This window comes from Alnus glutinosa, chromosome 10, assembly GCF_958979055.1.
Source record: "Alnus glutinosa chromosome 10, dhAlnGlut1.1, whole genome shotgun sequence".
NCBI lineage: Eukaryota > Viridiplantae > Streptophyta > Magnoliopsida > Fagales > Betulaceae > Alnus > Alnus glutinosa.
This window is the reverse complement of record NC_084895.1, coordinates 27,524,863-27,545,650: the sequence shown is the minus strand read 5'-3', so window position 1 is coordinate 27,545,650 and position 20,788 is coordinate 27,524,863. Positions and strand designations below refer to the sequence as shown.

Below are 20,788 nucleotides of genomic sequence, written 5' to 3'. Positions count from 1 at the left end.
TAAAATTCATTAGCTAAACTAGATAAAATAGATTTTGATTAGCTATTCTAAATTGAAAAATACGTAAGCCATTGGGAATGCTCTTAGCTCATCCAATATATTTGTTGAGGACGTGAGCAATCTTGACCCATTCTTCTCCTTCTTTCCTTCCCAACTCTTTCTCCAACAAAGGACAACCGAAGATTGTTAGAGTCGAAAGGGAGGCAGGTAGCCCATCTTCTGACATGCACTCTAACTTAGGGCAGTTCTTGATCACCAAATTTTCAAGAGCAGTGAGATGTTTAAGTCCCTTCGTGTCAAAATATTTCAAATTTGGAAAATACCTGATGAAAAGATAGGTAAGATTGGTAGGCAGCAACCCCTCATCTGGAAAGGACTCTGCATCTTCAGATTTGTCACCGATTGAGAATATTCTAACACACGGGAGAGTTTGCAAACCCCACCCCAACCGGCTCGCAAAGAGTTTGTCACAAGTGTAGATGTAAATTTCATTCAAACTGGGAGGCAAACCCCCTTCAGGAAACGACTCAACTTGTGGACAATGATTTATAGACAATTTATCAAGAGAAGGAAGAAGGATGTGCATCTTTTCAGGTAGTGACCGAAGACTCCTACAATCGTAGATCGTAAAATCTTTAAGGTTAGGGGCCCGTAATCCTCCTTGTGGAAAATATGCAAAATTAGGGCACTCCCAGATTTATATCTGCGAGAGGAGTAAATCTTGTTCATGTTGTTCTCCAACTGTAAGAGATTCTAGATCCTCACAATTCCAGATTATCAGACGACGAAGCTTTGGGAACACTGGAAAGGACTTGAGAAAACCACAATCTTCCAACGTCAAAGTTTCAAGGGATGAATAGTTCAGGTGCATTGGGAGCTCTAACTCCCGACAGCTTGTGACGCTAAGCTCCTGTATTCCGGTCGGCGATTGGTTTAATAGAACCGTATTGCAATTTGAAAACATCAGTTTACATAGAGAAGAAGTTCTAGGGATTGAAGCCACCAACTGGGGACAATTAGAAATGGAAAGTTCAGCTAAAGAAGGAAGATGGGCGGGCAACCCACTTGCAAGCTTAGGGCAAAAAGAAATCGAAAGATGTCTAAGATTAGAAAAAGCTCGACTTTCATTTTCAGCCTCAAAAGGAAACCATTCCTTACACTCCAACATATGAAAAAACGATAGAGATTTCAAGGCTCCAAATGGCTTCATTGAAGGAGATCCACTGCCATAAAAATGATGATCTATCGTAACAACTCCATCCAACCCAACAATCGAGAGGTCCTGTAGAGAGGGTAGTTGCCCAAGTGGTGGCAAGCTACAACAAAATTTACAATTGTTTAGATGAAGAGATGCTATATTAGAGAATGAAGCATCCCCAACCCAATCCGGAAAACTTATACCCCCATAGCCTTCAATAGTGAGCCTTTCCAGTTTGTATTGGGTTGGAGACTATTAAGAACGATTTTATGACTTTTCGAAGCATTCATATCAACTTCCCACTCCAATACCAATTTCTTAAGGTACTTCCTATACCTCAAGTTTACACCCTTAGCATATGTAGGAGATTGAACATTTTGGAGCTTCAAAATAGAAAGCGATCCATGAAGATTTGTAAGTTTTCCTAGCTCTTCAATGCCATATCCACTATGTTTGCCGACAATAAATCTAGGTAATGTTTGGAGACATTTTAGTTTACCCAGATTTATTGGCATTTCCATTATCCCAGTTTCAAGAAAATAAAGATGATGCAAATTAGTGAGTTTATGCATATCTCTTGGCAAGGCAGTAAGATCCAAACATTTTGATACATTCAATATTTGCAAATTGCACAATTTACATATGGAATCAGACAACCTTTTAATGTGAGAGTTACGAAGGCTGAAATAACGTAAATGTTTAAATTTACCAATTGAGTCTGGCAACTCCATTATCCCATATAAAATAAGGACCCGTAAGCATCTTATCAACGGTGATAAAAAATTTGATTTCAGATCTTAAATAAAAAAATTGATTTAACGCTATGATAGTGCGCAACCTCATAGATTCGTGAAAAGTCTCTAACTTCTTCATACCAAAATTTTGAGAAGAAGAGAAATGGCGAGTCTTGCTTAGAATTTTACGGGAATAGTCATCTTTGTGGCATAAAGTGAACTCTTTAGATATAAACTTTGCCAAATCGCTGACAAGATCATGCATTACATATTCATCACGCTCTTCCCTCTTGGATCGTTGGAATAATGATCTTGATACAAGAGCAAAGAAGTAATCATCACCAACTTCTTCCATTGTTAAGTTTTGGGGTTGCGGCAATAATCCTTCTGCCATCCATAATAAGATTAATTCATCTTTTTTGAAAGCGTGTTCCTTTGGAAATATGGAGCAATATGCAAAGCATCGCCTTAGAGGTGGTGGAAGATATTTATAACTTAAAATTAGAGCAGGAAGGATGTCTGTATGTGCAATTCGTAAATCCCATAATTCACTTCTCAATATCTTATCCCATTCATTAACACATAAGTTCGACCGCAAAAGACCCCCAATTGCCGTGATTGCTAAAGGTAAGCCTTTGCACTTTTCTACGATTTGGCTTCCTGTTTCTTCAAGTTGTGGATATGCATTAAAGTTACCATTGGGGAATGCATATTTTGCAAATAGTGACCAACAATCTTCTTTTGATAACCAACAATCTTCTTTTGATAAATCCGTTATAGGATGCTCTTTACCATCCATGATTCTTGCCACCTCATGATCACGTGTTGTTATAATAACCTTACTTCTTTGTGCCCCAAATTTAAGAGCATTACGTAAGACCACCCATTTGGCATTATTCTTCTCCCAAACATCGTCTAGAACAACTAGGAATTTCTTTCCTGTCAATCTCTCCTTAAGATCATTTTGAAGTTGATCTAAATTATCCTTAATATCACAAGGTGATTGAGTTACTGCCTCTATAATTGTTCTCATGACCATGAACATGTTAAATGGATCTAAAACACAAACCCATGCTTTATGATCAAAATGGTCCTTCAGCATTTCATCATTGTAAACAAGCTGCGCAAGGGTGGTTTTACCAATTCCCCCCATGCCGACTATAGCAATCACACCCGTCTCATCAGCGCCACTTGCACCATCTGAGAGCAACGAGTTAATTATTGCCTTTTTGTCATCATCTCTACCAAAAATACGAGATTCATCGACCAAAGAAGTGGTGGGCAGTCTTTCTGATGGATTCCCTCCAACACCTTCTCTCAAACCTAAATTCTCCTTTTGATCTACTAGAAAATCTAGTGTGCCAAGTAGCTCTTCTATCTGTTTTTCTACCTTCTTGACAAAACGAGAAGTAGATCTAGAGATGGAGTTGCGTACCTTACTTCCAAAGTTTCCAAATTCAGCATCCAACTTGCGTTGCTGGGCTTTTGTAGAAATCTCGTCCAAGACTTGCTCAGCATCATAGATAGAATCATAGACAGCATCAACCCACACTTTCACATCAGGCATTGTAAATTGCTTGTCCTCCGCATCCTTAAGCACTGCATTCGCGGACATCAATTTTATCTTCAACCTCGTTAAGAGCCTATCATCGAGTTTTCCTCCTCGAAATAAGTCAATGAAGTCGCCAAACAACATTCTTTCAAAAAACACTTGGACGATGGGAGAGAAAACCATGCCTGCAGCTGCAATTGCAATTTCAGCCATGTTGTTATCCTGTTTGGAAATGATCAAAGGAAACGAAGGAAGATGATTGCAAAGGGCAGAGCAAAATGAGACTGGAATGCAAGGTATCTTTAGCTTTTTATACACACCGAAGGTAACATGTATACATATACAGGAAACAGCCAACGGGAAATGACCTCACAGGCTGCATGGCGCATGCTTATGAAAAAGCAAAATAAGTTATGGACGCACATGGCCCTACCCACGTGTTTCTTCTTTGCAATGTTTAAAGAAATCAAAGGAAATGAATGTGGGTGATTGATGTCAATTTTAAATTATGTAATTGGTGAGCTTTGGATTTTGTGTCCAAGTGTACGTGAACATAGATATATATTTGATTGGATCAAAACTTTTTAGTTATAGGAGTGATGCTATTCGAGTTTATTTTTATGTATTTTTATCAAATTACTTTACTAAAATAATTTTAAAATGATTAAAAAGCTATTTTAATGAGGTCCCTAAAAATGCTATAAAGCAACTGAAATCGGACAAAATAACCAAAGCGTCTTCATCGAGGACTCATTCTTGACACTTATCTGATGCATGTGGAATCTTTTGCAAAGAATGGGCTTCATTAATTATTATTATGTTCTTAAACACATGCAATTATTAGACGCGTCACTTTTGGGAAAAAAGAGAATAGCATCCTTTTTATTTCATGGATGATAATTTAAAATTGGTACATGTATGTATATGAAATTAACGTTACCACATTTTTTTTTTAAAAAAAAATACAATAATATAAAATATGTACATAGTTAAATATATAAATTTTAAATTCTAACTTTCATTGCCATCGATAATTAATTTTTCGGCGTTTCACAACCCCTAAGGCTCATGAAAGGTCCAAATAACATATAATAAGAACTAAAAGAAAGAAACCAATGTAACTAGCAAAAGATATGATACGTTTACAACTTTCGTACAACTCTAACAACTTTTTTTAAGATCAATCATTGAATATTTATGACACACATCTAGGAAAACAAATCTAATGGTTAGTTTAAAAAAAACAAATTATTGGAGTTGTACAAGAGTTGTGTTAAGAGTTGTACAACAATAATTTCTCAACTAGCAATGCTCACATGCTCTTTACTCTACTACTATAAAGAAGGTGTTTAGTAATTTGTGCATGTGTGAACATATATAGATATTTGATTGGATCAAATCATCGATTTTTTTTTTTTTTTATTCAAAGATCCCATCTAATATATAAAAAGGGACCAAAAGGTCTAATGTTCAGGGTTACAAAGATTCCCTAATAAACTATGTCAGAGGCACAAGGGGTAGAGTTTCCTCCACCCAGACAAAGTTAGACTCAGACCATAATAGACCACAGCTGCTAAAAAATAACCTAGACAACAAAAAATGCATATACAATACATGAAACTCTACTTGATCTAAGAGAGGACATACATTCCAAGTTATAAAAAAGCTTTTACAGACTAGGTTATGATCTAAAAATCCCAGAGCAGGCTACATAAGAAACCCACTACAAACAAAACAGAAAACAACTAAAACCTTACTGGCCGGAGGGACCAAAACCAATTTCCCCACTTTCCTTTTTGCACGACGATTTGGCTGCACTAAAACACCGAATTAATTTCCTTGATAATCGAACGGTTTCAAAACCATAGCTTTTCTGAAATCCTTGGCTTTGTGCCCCTTGTGCAAGAGAGCGGTTACTGTAGAAACGCAACCACTCTTCACCCAAGCCTCCATCCCATCAGAGGTCCATATGCTGTCGTCTCTGCAAGCTTCCATGAAGCAAAACCTGTGCAATGATCGGCTCCATTGTTTCCAACAAATCCAGCAACCGCATCATGTAAAAATTTCATATCCAAAACAAAACCAAGCAAAGCCACCAAATCCCTGGTGTGACGACCCTTTTTTTTTTTTTTTTTTTTTTTTTTTTTATACAAAATATTTCATAAACTTTAATCTCTTAAAATACAAATGGATCTTCACAGTGGCACGACGATTTGTCGCAAAGCCAACATGTGATACATATCCCATAATATGTACCTGGTAAATCAAAGTATGACATTTATCTAACTATGCAACGGAAAACATAAATCTAATAGAGGAAATCATGTCTCAAACATCTATCACCAATTAATTACAACAAGAGCCATTTAACATCTATCTGTTTAAGTCTTTCCTCAATATAACAAATACATAACAGAAATGGCTTGACATAGATTAGGTGACACAAGCGTCACAAACCATAACAAAACCTATAAAACTGAAGACACCCATGGTCTTGCAATTACGACTGTCGCGGCGAGCTTTGGTCATAATATCCCACGTGCACATCTATAACATCATCACTACGACCGGAGTACCTGCAGCCAGAGGAACATCATCTATACGATTGTGGGGGTTTGCCACATCCGTATAGGTGAAATGATGAGTTCACCGCCTCAGTACATAATACCGAGACCTCAGTGATATTAAACTAACTGAGTTTTCCAAATGAACCAACTTTTCTTTTTAGTCTCGTGTACACTATAACAGCTACCAATTTATAAAATTTTGTTTGAAAACCCCTATAGCTGATATAGCAAACACCGACTATCAGAAAACATTTAAAACATACTATGTAATTGGACCCATACGTAGAAGTTCCATTGGCCTGGAAGCAACCACGTATAAACCCAGCTACAATAATACTTTTATGTTGGTAGCTCAAATGCACATAGGCCTAACGTTATTAACTGTGATAACACTGTGCCTTAGGGCATTACAACTTCATGTCGAAGCACATAGTTGTCCATGCAGTTACTAGAGTAAGACTCTGATATCCAAGCACTTCTTACTGATGTGCCACGACAATCCATTTACCTACTCCCAAGCCACACCGATATCGCAACCAATAGCATCAAAACCAAGCACACTAAGCTTAAAACATGCCATCTCGCTCATTAGTTCAAGCTTACTATCATTTTTCGAACATGGTTAACACGGAATCGTAGGGCATTACAACTTCATGTCGAGCACATAGTTGTCCATGCGGTTTCTAGAGTAAAATTCGGGTATCCAAGCACTTCTTACTGACGTGCCACGACAATTCATCTACCTACTCCTAGGACGTTGTATTACTCATACCGAACCATGACAATATTCTTGTTCGTCCAAGCTCAATGTTCTAAAATTATGCAACTAGACGATAACAGTATACATAAGCTCTTTTGCCATTAAAACTCTTAGGCATACTAATACGTCTAGCATAAAAACTACAATATTCTATAGCATGAAAACATTATACAATTTAACAATGATATGCATGCTCATGATTGTCCTTCCATTCTTTATGTCAATCCTTTCATTCCTTGTGCTTTGTCCTTTCATTCCTTTCATTCTTTGTACTTTGTCCTTTCATTCCTTTTATGCTCATGCTTTATGCTTTACAATTCAAACTCTATTCTCCTATTCTTTACAAATCATGCTTTCTTCAAATACAGTAAACCAATTAACATGAAACTTTATCATTCTACTTTGCATAATTTAAATCCCAACCGCAGTTCACATTCAAATACTTTAAAAGTAATTCTACACATTTCATCCATACATCATTTCATAACATCATTAATATTATTTGAACATAGTTGAAACTACTCAAATCAACCAAAACAGATAATCAACATACAGTTGGTTCGAATTTATAAAACACATATATTTTGCTATTCTAATAAACATAACAATAATAGTTTTTCAGTGAGTAAAATATCACCTGGCTGCATTGGACTCACGACTCCAACTCTACATTGAAGAACCCATTGAAGTCTCCAATTATGACACGACCCTGCAAATACTTATAACGTTAGACAACGTTATAGAACTCTATACTCTATGGCTCATAGACTACCCGCGTGCTCACACGTTGCGTTACCCGCGTATAAATCTAGTTAAGATACCTTAAGCTATCATTAGGTTACCATTGATTCTAGGTTTATATATTCTTTTTAGAACACGTTTACTATTTTATTTGCCTATTTATTATTATTACATCACCTTACTATTATTATTAATCCATTATTGGCTTGTTATTTATTTACTTAGTTAACATTTTATATGGGACTCATACCTATTTATATATATATATATATATATATATATATATATATATATATATATATACATACCACACTTAATAGGCTTGAATCTAATTTGATGATACCTTAAAATATTATGAATACATGAATATGTGTATTAGTTACTAAGTCTTCCTATTACTCCACCGGTACCAAAACTAAGACTTTATCATCTATCACCATAACCTAATACATTGTCATAAACAAATGAACTCAATCTCTTTCATAAATGGAAATAGCATGTTCTCTACCAAAGCTTCATTACACCGATTAATAACTTACTTAAGTCAAAGCATCACCAAGTGAATCATTAAGTCTCCAAATCCTTCCAAAAATCATAGCTCATAGACATAACCAAATGATTCTACTAACCCTCTAAACCACTTATAGCCATGTTCACAAGTCAATACAAACCTTTAAATAAGTCCCTATTAAATTAAAGCCTCAAAACATACTTATAACATTCAAACAACTTCATTCAACCTAAACCTTTCTCAAACCAATAATTAACAATATATCTATAAATATCAAGATCCACTTCTCTATTAGTCACAAAATCACCATCAAACCAACAATCCATAATATTTCAATATAACTAAAATTACATACTCATCAATATCAACCATAATAGCTAACACAAGAAATCACCAAGTCCAAACTTCAAAACACAACCCATAGGCAAACCACACTTCTATCATTCAAACACAAGGGCTGGATTTTGCTTCTATAAATCCTAATAATATTCAATAGAAAAAACCATGAGCATAATCTCAAAATCATTCCCAAATCAGTAGGTATTTATAAATCCAATCACATAAAGCCAACCCAAATACTAAAGATCACTTCAAAAATATAAACCTCTTGATTTGTAAACAACAATCAACAATTAGCAACCTATTCTTAAATATCAAAATCAACTCCCCTTTCTAAAGTGCCAACACTCATAGATTCTCTACAAAAATCACATAGCAATACACATTAAGTTCCATACCAATATATAACCAACCCAATCAGAATTTTAACACCTAAAGTATACCAATCGAAGCCCTATATCTTAGCCATCAACCACCACAAGTTCTATAACAAAGCACCAATCGATGCCCAATAATTAACATGAAATCCAAACTTCCAAACATAACCCATTAATAACCTATCAATCCACAATTAAAAACCAATCCCTAAGAACAATAAAGCTTCCTAATCCATTCGGCCATCCTCACCCAAAACAGGGAGTTATCAACCATAAAAATATTCTCAATTTCAGAACCTACCAATCCAACATATATACCCATGAAATTCACCCAACCGGTTGCTACAAAATTCAGGGAAAGAGACCTAAAAATCATAGTCAAAACAACTCTCAAATCTGCCACCGAAATTCCAACATTCATCTACTAAATTTCATTCCTAAACTAATGAAATCAAGACCCATACAATCCTAGAAAATCCACACCCCTTTCGGTTATCAACAAAAACTTTGATAAAAATTAAACCCTAAGAACCCATTCGGTCCTTCCCCAAAAAATCCCATCAAACCACACGGCCAACAAAACAGGGGATTGAACTACAAAATCACACGAAAATTACCTTTGAAGGCTTCACAAGAAATAACCGGAAATCCCCATTGATTTTCACCGAAAATCGCTTCATTTCACCGGAGATCGTGCCTCCAATAAGTCCAAATCTCCTTCAGCTCTCTCTCGGGTTCAATGGGTCGTTGTGTCTCCCACAAATCTCGGGTTTCTCCTGACCCAGACCTTCAGCTCTTCCTCTCCATCACGGTCTCTCTCTCACGGTATCATCTCTCTCAATCTCTCGGCTGGATGCGCGTGTGTGTGGGGAGGAAGGAGAGGAAAGGAAAAGGGCTGGGTGCTACGTGTGGGGAGGGAGAAGAGAGATAAAGAGCCATGTGTCTTCAAGTGATTGGTTGAGAAAGGATAATGTAATCTTCTCTTGACCAATCAGGAGGTGACATGTGGCAAGCTAGGATTTCTTTTTATTTTAAAACCTCAACTTCTATTAATTACATCAGGACCCTTATTTCTAATATTTCTCTCATTTAACCCTTTACATTCAATCCATTCAATTAATTACTTATTCTATTAGGACTCATTATTATTATTTTTATAGTTCTATTATTTTTACATAGACTTACTTTATTTTCTGAACATAAATATTACTACCTAGAATATAATTATTTATCCCATCTATTTAATAAATGTAATTTATTAATTGCTAAAACTCTATATTTAATTTCCTGGCCTTTACACCTGGAGTTCCTCGCTCTTCGGAATGGCGATATGGGTGAAACCATCAACAAGATTCGTGTGTCATCTCCAGACAGTTCTTTTCGCTTCTAATGGAGACCCTTCCCTTCCCTGAAACACAAATCTTGACTTTCTATGGGAGAAAACAGCCGTCAGTATGTACACCCCAACAAGCCGATAGAAGAAAACATAAAACAAAAAACATAAAAGCAACTTCTCCACCCTAGAAACAGGAAACAGGACGAGAATAAAATCCCGGCCCCTTCTCCTCTAGGATGCCGACGACGCCCGAAGGTAGAAGAAGCACCTACCATAATCTAAAAAACGAAACCCTAAAAGCACCATGATTGCTTCCCTCCTCCTCTGCAACCAAAGCTGCTCTTTTTGCTCTCTTTCTGGAGATAACCGCTACAGAGCAAAGAGAATAGTCTCACGTTAGGCCATCTCCAGCAGTTGGAGTTAAAATAGCTACTCAAAAAGTACCAATCTTTACTTTAACCACTGGCTATCTTAAAAACACTCCAACAATAATCTCTATTCCACTCTTCATTTTCTTAAAATATTGTTTTTTAATCTTTTTCTTTATTTTTTTTTTTTTTTCACTTTTCCCTCTCACTCTCCGCTCTCCCCCAACCCCCAACCCCAACTCATCTCCGGTAGTGACAATGCAGAGATCGGATCCGACGGTGACGGTGTAGTTGACGGAGGCATGGATTTTGGTGTGGGGGAGGAAGGCAACGACATGCTGAAGGTCGAGCATCTCGCTGCGAAGCTTGTTGGGCTTGGTGTCGACGAGGACGAGCTCATCGATGGCCTCCACGTCTGCACCTACCGGGTCTTCCTTAAATCCCTCAACTTCTACCTCCACTTGCCCACCCACACCCAAGACCTAGAACCGGTGCGATCAATGGTGGCTTCTCGAGCAGCAGGCATTGCTTCTTCTGGGCGACGAGAATGGCCTAGTGTACGTGGAGGTCGGTGGGCAGGGGTACGTAGACGGCGTCGACATCTGGATCGTCAAGGACGGCCTCATTCTACGCCGGAGCTTTGGGAGGATCGGTCGGATCTCGGCGTCGGCGTAGAGAGAGGAGACCGGTGCCTATTCAGAGGAGCGGCGTCAGCGTCGGCGTCGAACCTTGTCTTCTCCGGTGGGCGAGAGAGGAGTGAGAGAAAGAGGGAAGAGAAAAAAAAAATTTAAAATTTTTTTTTAAAAAAAAACAATAAAAAAATAGTAGATATGTGAACCGTGAATAGCCACTAATAGTTATTCACTATTCATGAAGTTAGCAAAAAGTTAGAATAGCTACTCTGCTGGAGGAAGAAAAAGAGAAGGAAAAAAAATAGTCAAATTTAACTTATTGGTTAAAGTAGCACTCCTGCCGGAGATGCCCTTAGGTTTTTTCATCTCTCTGTTCAATCATTGATTTATGTTAGTTGGCTGCAACTCTAATTAGATATATATACCATTGCTTACTGTTTACTATTTGTATTTGTGTTTCGCTGCCTTTTGCCCTTTTTCGTTGTGATTTTGTTTGCTTGTAGTTTGATCCCCCGTAACCCTCTGTCTGTTTGTAGTTTGATCCCCAGTAACCCTTTTCCCATATTTGAATAGGAAAAAAAAATGTTAAACTCTCTTCTAGAATCATTTTGTAGAGACCTATACTAAAAATGATTTTATTTAGAAGTTATATAGTTATGATATACTCAGGGCTGGCTTAATTAAATATTTAAATAATTTTAATTTTAAAACAAAGAAGAAAAACAAATATCGTGTGTCGTCGGCAGATGCCGAGACATTTCTTTGATATTGTAATGAGAGACAATATATCGTGTGAGTGGACCATTGAATTCAAAAAAACAAAGAAAAAAACAAAAAGGAAAAAGCCAAATGTGAAAGAGAGAGATGACAATCTAGAAGTGCACAACGGACATATAACAGAGGCTAATAATTATTCCTTTTACGTGGATAAAAAAAATTATTTGATTGAGAGTAAATTTTACAGCAATTAACATGTATGTTATGTCATATTATTTAATAATTTTAAATCATAACAATATAGACAATAAACACTTTCACAGCCCTACCTATTTTTTCTTCTTTGCAAATTGCAAGGGAAGAAATCAAAGGAAATGGAACGTGGGGATTGAATCAATTTAGTTCGCTATCTTTATTTTATTTTTTTTTATTATTATTCTTTTAAGTGTTCGCTACCTTTATTAGATAAGGAATTGAAAAGGCGTTATGCCCAAAAGAAGGAGCCAAAATGTGAATGAACGAAATTTCATGGACACAATTGCCTTTCGAAAAAAATGGCAATTTGAAAAAAGAAATGCACAACACACTCATTCATATAAATGCATAAACAATTAATGGTGGAGAGTAGACAGGCTCACACCAGTCTATACAATTTTTGTACCATTTCAATAATTTTTTAACGACGTTAAAGAACTTCTTCATCATGAACGCAGCACGTCTTTCTTTTAAACTGTCTTATTTTTTTTTGTTGTAACTGCTTTTTCTTCTTCACATCACCAACAAAACAGCTTAAAAGAGTTCGCTAAACAAACTTCAAAGAGCTAAAATTGAAAGGTAAAGCATCTATGAGTTTTTCCAAACTAAAAAGAAAAGAATAATATTAATGTCATGTGTGATTAATTTATTTTTCATTCTGCAATTTTCTGCTTTATTGGAGATCCTTAAAATTATTATTGTCGCAATTAACATTTACTCTCCCAAATTTAATATTAATTTTAAAAACCATCTAAAAAAAATATATGAAAATAGATGAAAAAGTAAAAGTGCGTATAACATTACTCTTTTTACTGCAACCCAACTTATAAGAAATTTCTATCCCTAACATTTATATATAATCAAACATCTATAATTACAACATCATTAAACGTCCATTCAGAGTAGGTCATGCACGCTAGCTAGCCGCCTGACTATGAATTGTTTCCACCACATAAAGGAAAGGACAATCAATATCTCATTATGAGTAATGTTTCTACACAACATTTGTACATACTTTGTACAACAATGTTGACATGAAAATGAAATAGTAATTAGTAAACAACCCAAAAATAAATAAAATCATTTCCACGAAAATGAAAATCATGTTCACATCAGTATTATCTTACAAAGTATATACAAATGTTGTGCATCAAACATTACTCCTTCATTATATGCAGTTCATTATTATATAGCAGATATATTCTCAGATCAATAATAGTGGAGAAAATCGTATTCCCCTTTATAAAGAGAGAAAGTGAGTCTTCAAATCGTGCCAACCAAAAGCAATAGAGATAATTTACAAAGATAAGTGCACAACCATGTCAACCAAAAGCAATAGACCCAAAGAAAAAAAAAAAAAAAAAAAAGCAAGTTAAAGTTAAAGGTGCCCACGCCCACTACAATTCTTCTTGCATCCATTACTATCATATTGACGTGAAGTGACAAAATTTAAGTACGTACACCAAAGAATTGAAGTAGCTAATATATAGGAGACGGCCTTGTGGAGTACGTCACACAATTAATAAGAAATCTTCTTGCTTTTGAATATGATACGCCGAAATCTTTGTTTCTTTCCTTCTATTTAGATAGTGAAAGTGATCGATCATAGCTTTGAACTCCGTCCGTGGATTGATTAATTGTGGTGACCCCTCCACGTGCACAAAGTTATTGACTCAAGGGAAAATTATGTAAAAGCTCTTTAAATTACCGATCGTTTTTAAAATAGTCTCTTAAATTATTAATTCTCGCATTTTGACCTTCAAAACTATCAAAGAATGCAAAAAAGATCATTTTTGTCGAAATATTCCTATAATAACCTTGTCACATGTCATATTTTCAATTAAAAATAATAAAAATTAAAATAATTTAAGAATCAAAAGAAAATTTTAAAATATTAAAAAAAAAAAACTAAAAAAGAAAATAATAAAAAATAAATGAGGTGGCCGGTCACCCCCATTTTGGCCATGGGGTGGCCTAAGGCCAGCTTAGGGGTGGCCGAACCACCCCCCATGGCCCTTGGGGGTGTTTCGGCCACCCCTAAGGAGCAAAATGAGGGTGGCCGGCCACCTCCATATATATATATATATATATGTATTTTTTAACATTTTAATTTTTTTTTGAGGGCTTTTATGTAATTTTTCCTTGAATCAATGTACTTAATCAAAGAAAAAGGAAAACAGAAACTGATTTTTTCATCCTTCATTATTTTGATTATATAGTCATCCTATTAATTATCACGGCTTTTTTCAATGCTAAAAAGCATTATGCTTAATTACTTTGTCCCCCTTTGAAAACTGCAATTTGGGGCCCTTGAGCATAAAGTGGTTCGATCATGAAGTTATGAGAATAATTTCTATACAGATTTCACACAAATCTAGTCTTTTTTTTGCGCTATTTAATGGAACACCCACCACAATAAACTTCAAAACACTAAATTTTTGCATTCTAAAAAACGAGAGGAATAATTTTTAATTGAAAATATAATATAAAAATTAAAATTAACTTAATTTAATTAATATTTAAATATAAAAAAAATGGCCTTACTTAAATAGTATAATATTCTCTATGATAAAGTATGGGCGTTGCCTTTGGAACATAAGGGATATATCTCCATCCTTTCTCCCTCTCCCTCTCCCTCTCCCATCGAAGTTGAGAGTCTTTTGAGAAGCTTGTTTACCGGGGGAGGCTCCACCCCTCCCTCCTCCCGATGATGGTTTTTCTCCCTAGCCCTTCTAGGGCTATGGAGGTTTTTTGTTCCTCCCTGAAGTGATCCAGTAGAAGTTAGGAGTCTCCCAGCCATTAGGGTTGTGGAATTTTTGTTCCCCCAAAACTAGATCCGGTGGTGGCTGATATTCTTCTAGTCCTTTCAGGGCTATGAAGCTTGTTTTATTTCTTTCCTTGTTCTTTTCTGTTGGTTTCCTAGCAAAAGACTACATGGGACGTTCGTGTTAAGAAGTGGATTTTCTAGTGTGTCTCTGGCGAAGTTTCTGGTTGCGCTTTCTTTGGTGTCTTCTTTGGAATCAAATCTGCTCACTTCGGCTAGGTCATTCAAGACACGTGCCTCTCCACGACGGTCGTCAGCTTCTTCCAGTCTAGCAGCCCCCAGCCACGGCCGTGTCGATATTTCCTGCTTGGTACATGGCCAGCACGCGCTAGGGAGGTCACTCCTTGGACCGGCACGTGAGGGTCACGACTTGTCTTCCAGGGCGGGGCTAGTGGAGATTGGTGGTTCCTGGTGGTGGCGTGTGTTCTACACGCGCTATCACCGGTGACGGCATTTCCCGAAGCTGATTTCGTTTTGGCTTCTTTTGGGTTGTTTTATTTGTTTTTGTTTTTTGTTTGTTCCTTTGACAGCTTGCTTTGTTTGTTAGATCAACCTGATCATTGCTTTTTAGCCCAAAATGTCTAACCTACTCCCACTTCAAGCAAAGTTTTATGTCAACGCAGAAGCATCATTCTGTTGACTAGGTTTCATTGTAGCAACTGTCTATGTTGGTCTGAGCCTGTCTTAACTCAATTTGGTTGTGCACCAGTTTGGTTGAAACTTGTATAACCATTCGTTTGGTCTTGATTAATGGAAAGTTTATTTTCTTCTCAAAAAGAAAAAGAAAAAAGAAGGGATATATCCCCTGTGACGACCTTTTTTTTTTTTTTTTTTTTGTTACAAATGTAAAACAAGTCATCATAGTGGCACGACTACATGTTGCTCAGCCAATATATGGCACATGACCCATAACATGCACCAGATTATCAGAGTTACATAATAATAGTGGAATACAATAATCAATGTGCAACGGAACACATATCATTAGCGGAAATACATCTAATACATAACAGTTAATTACAATAAGAACCAATTACATGTCTAACTAGTTAAAACTTATAAAACATATTACTATAATTATATACCCAAAATACAGGCTCAGCAAATACATGCACCACATAGGATACGAGCCATATCAAAATACCCAAAATGCAGACTACCCATGAGTCCAGCATATGGTTGTCGAGATGTACTCCAATCATAGCATCTCATACGCTAAGCAAACAAGCCATCATCTACATGCATCTGCGGTACCTGCAACCAAGAAACCTCATCTACATGTTTGTGGTAGTATCCACAACCGTATAGGTAAAATAATGAGTTTACCATCTCAATATAAAACATACTGAGACTTCAGTGATATTAAACTAACTTAGTTTTCACAAAGAACCAACTTTTATTTTATTTTTAGTCATGCGAGCACTATATTAGCCACAATTTACCAGTAACTAATACAGTAAACACCGACTATTCAGAAAACATTTAAAACATACTATATAGCTGTGAATATATGTAGGAGTTCCAGTTTACCGCTTAGAAGATTCTACATATAGACCCTTCTATAATATATTACTTTTGTGGTTTGATTGCTTAGGTTTATATACACCCGAGGGCGTTCGCATGCATATAACCCTTAAGCTTAAATAATGGCATTTGGTTTATTGGTGCAAAGACCTCCACATTACTAGAAATAGGCAACACTAAGCCTAAACCTCTAAGCAAATTGCCTTTGAACGTCAATGTGATCATGCGAGTATTAGAGTTAGACTCTAATATGCTAGCATGTCATAACTAAAGAACAACAACAACTCGCGAGGCCTTACATAAACGTTAGCATCCAATAATACCAGGCCTAAACCTCTTAGCCAATTGCCTTTGAATGTCAATGTGATGAAGAACGACAACTCGCGAGGCCTTACATAGACACATGCATCTTTAATTCTAGGCAATGCAATCATCTATGCACTCTCAAACTCAATGCATTTAAATCATGCAACCATCCGATAGAAATATACATAAACTCTTTTCATTTAAGACCCTTATGCATATTAACACGTCTAGCAAAAACTACTCATAACATAAAAACATCACACTCATAAAACAATGTTGTATATGATATGCATGAATCTAGGTCTATTGGGGCTTGGGTCCCCCACGATGCTGATAATTGCTGTTTAACTGTGTTTACTGCGTTCTGTTGTTGTTGTACTGCTGTTGTATGTATGCTCTATACTACATGTTCTATGCTATATGCTTGACCAGTACTATATCATGCTATCAAATCATACTGTTACTAAATCATATTTCCTTAAAACTAAATAAATCCAACTTTTCATCAAATATGTTGAAATCATTCAAATTATAGTTTCTTTATAAAACATAAACAGTTTCAACATTACATGTTCTTAAACAATTTGCATGATTTAAATCTCAACCACAACACACACTCAAACACTTTAAATCAATTCAACACACTTCACTCATACATCATTTTTTTAAACATCATTGATATTATTGAACATAATCAAACTATTTAAATTACCCAAAACATATAATTCATTATATGGTCGATTCGGAATTATAAAACAAATATTTTACAAATCCATAATATATCAAAAATATATTTTCTCAGTAAGTAGAATATTCACATTGGCTGCGCGGATTTAAGTACTAGGTTTCCTAGACACCACCATGCAATACATCACTGTAAAATAACACATTTCATCATTTAGCACTTTAAATAACTTAACACCAAAGTTAGCACTTGAATCGCTCAAGGCTAACCGTTGGAAAACTCATAATATCATTAAGGGTTCCAAACGTTTACCCATAAATTATTTTCATTAACCTAATCGTATAAATTACTACTGTATTTAAAATAACATTAACCTTAAAATTACGTTTACTAATCTTATTACAATAATTACTAACTTATTAACATAATTTAACAATCTACTTTTAAACACTACCCGAAACACAATATTATTAACCCAAAAGCATTTACTAAGGGTTAATCACATAAAAACTCAATTAAAATTAAATATCTAAAAGTTAGGGTTTGAGGAAACTCACTAAAAATTCACCAAACCAAAACTCATGGTTTTGGTAGCCTCAAGCAAGTTCTAAGTAACTCATTACTTAAAGAAAGCACTAGATTAAACTCACATTAACAAGATTTATCCAAAATCTTCAAAACATGAGTTTAACGAAAATACCTCAAAACATTCAATTAAAACGTAGATAGAACTTCGATGATCACGTTACTAGAATCGAATCTAAGATTGGACGACTGGATTTCAAGATATCACGGTTTTTAGGTGAAAAACAGTAGAGAAATGGGGTGAAAAACCGAAGAGACTAAGAGAAATGGGCATTCTGCCCATATAAAGCAGGTCCCATCCGAACAGCAATACCTTGATGTCTGGACGCGCGACTTTGCAAGACGTGTGCCATCCATTTTTCGCTATCCGTCCGTACGGCATTACAATCTGTCCGGACGTATGCCTTATAAAAACAAGGCATGAGCCCACATGACATGCCGTCCGGACGCTCATATATATATATATATATATATATATATATATATATATATATATATATATATATATATATATATATATATATATATATATATTGTTATATTTAATTTTCTATTTTCTTTGCATTTCATTTTCTCACACTTTTCTCTTATATAATTTATTTCTTTGGACCTTAAAATATTTTCTGCGCGTCCTACTATATTTTCTAGTCGTCAAATTAATTTTAATCATTTATTTATTAAATTTTATTCTTAAAATGATAAATAATATTTGGGACATAAGAGCATTCACAGTGGGTTATGTAAAACCCACTGTGAATGTATAATAGATAACCAAAGCAGCAAAAAGCCCCTCCAACGGATTCTCTAAACTTAACGCTAGAATACATTCATGAGCATTTGTGAACAGTATCACTCCACATGTGGCGTGATACTGTTCACACATCTATCATTATTTTATTCTTCTTTCTCTCACTTCCTTTGACCTTTTTTCCTCTTTTTCTTGTCATTCTCCGCGTCTCTCTCTCGTGCTCTTCTCCTCCTCCTTTTTTTTTTTTCTCCTTTTCCTTTCCATTGATTTGGCTTTGCTTTCCTGTTCGGTGAATTTTTTGGCAGTCTTGTAGGCTTAACTGGAAGTTGGGTTTTCTCTTTGGATTGTTTCCGCAATAGGTTGGAGGATGGGTATGGGATTTGGTCGGCGTGGACGCAGAACCGGCCTTGGAATACGCCGCCGGGAGGAGTGATTTTCACCGATGGGTCGGCGTGGATGTAAATGCTGTAGAGGTGACAGTTGCCATTGAAGAATTTCTCGAGAAAGGGAGCAAAAGAGAGGTCGGAGTTTGTGAGGAAGAGGAAGGCAATCTTGGGCTTGGGATTGGTGGCGGTGCCCAAGTGGGAGTGCGTGGAGCACGTGCGCACGGGGGAAAGGCGGGTGGCCTTGCGGAAGAGAGCGAGGTCATCGAAGAAGCGTGCCAGCGGGAGGATTTTATGGCCGAAGACAAAGAGAAGGGGTAAGGAGAGGAACAGAGCGAAGCAGAGGACAAATGGGGTTGATGATCAGGTGATGGATGAAGGTACTGTTGAACAGGTCTGGTTCGGTGTGTAGAAGTTTTTGGACGGTGATGTGTTTTACTTGGTGAATATGTGTTTTTAATTAAAATGAATAAAAATTAAAATTGATTATTTTAATAAAATAGAGAGAAGTTTAGATAAGCTGATAGATGGAGGTGTTGAAAAGTAGTTAGCTAAACTAGTAAAAGTGAGATTTGGTTAGCTATTCTAGATAAAATTTTAGATAATCTGCTGGGAGTGCTCTAACATCCCCAAATCTATTATAGTGGAGAGGATCCTATTTCCTTTTTAATTAGGGACGTAGTATGTATTGTTATTCGGGAAACACACGGAATCTTTTAAGAAAAGGAAAAAAGATAAAAGGGGATATCATCGTGTGAGAACCAATGGATGGTTTTACCAAATATATTCCTTTGATAAAAATATTTAAGGCAATCATTCCTTCGAGTGCTCTTTTCTAGGGGTAAAAATAATATTTTTGAGAATTTATTTCATAAAATGCATGCAATTTAGAGGAATTTTTAAAATTCAGCGATTCATGTCATATTATTCCAATTTTGATGTGCCCAAAAAAAAAAAAAAAAAAAAAAAAAAACAAAAACAAAAACAAAAAAAAGGGCACATAAGAGTTCAAAAAGACTTCAAACAGAATTAAAGGCTAAACCATCTATCAAAATTCAATAATAATTATCAAAAATTTAATGATAATTTTAAAAACTCAAATATGAAAGAACACAATAACACAAAGAGAACTCATATTCTCTCTCTTTTTTTTTTCTTTTTTTTTTTTTTATTTAATAAGTACAACAACTTTTTAGCAGAAGCAAGAAACACTAGAATTCATATTCTGATCAAGATTTTAGGTCACATCTATATTCCTTGCGTGAGTGCCGTGCAATCTTCCTTTCAAGCGCAATTGGGTCTATTCCAACAACCTTGTCCACCTCCTTGCCTTTTTTAAAAGGAAAAAGGACGGAACTGCATGTATCAATTTTCCATTGAGCAGCCACCTCCCTGGCCTCATCTAGTAGATTTGGATTTTGTGTCCAAGTATGATTCGTATGAACAAATAACTTTACATTAGTATTATTATTATTTTTTTTAATAAAAGAAAAGAACCAAAAAGTGAATGATTCCGTGCGGTGATTTTTGTGAAGACGATGGTCAAACCACCGGCCCTCGTAATTGGTGCTGTCAATCTAATAACACTAGCCCAAGGAAAGGGCTCCATGCAGCGGAGAAAAGTATCAGATAGATTTTGCAGAGAA

General features: G+C 35.8%; 2 protein-coding genes and 1 long non-coding RNA gene across 4 annotated transcripts in view; all 3 read right to left on the bottom strand.

Moving 5' to 3' along the window:
• The window catches only part of LOC133879392 (putative disease resistance protein At3g14460), a 154,108-nt gene that overhangs the window by 18,612 nt on the left and 114,708 nt on the right, over positions 1–20,788 (bottom strand). The gene's annotated exons all lie outside the window — the stretch shown is intronic.
• Positions 698–3,697, bottom strand: LOC133879290 (putative disease resistance RPP13-like protein 1). The gene is made up of 3 exons (XM_062317820.1): positions 2,037–3,697; positions 1,535–1,879; positions 698–1,316 (listed from the first exon to the last, which is right to left on the bottom strand). The coding sequence occupies exons 1-3, from the start codon at positions 3,695–3,697 to the stop codon at positions 698–700; spliced, it is 2,625 nt and encodes an 874-aa protein (XP_062173804.1).
• LOC133878867 (uncharacterized) lies at positions 5,749–9,664 on the bottom strand. The gene is made up of 3 exons (XR_009902010.1): positions 9,397–9,664; positions 7,449–7,520; positions 5,749–6,081 (listed from the first exon to the last, which is right to left on the bottom strand). It is a non-coding gene; the product is annotated as an uncharacterized LOC133878867 (long non-coding RNA).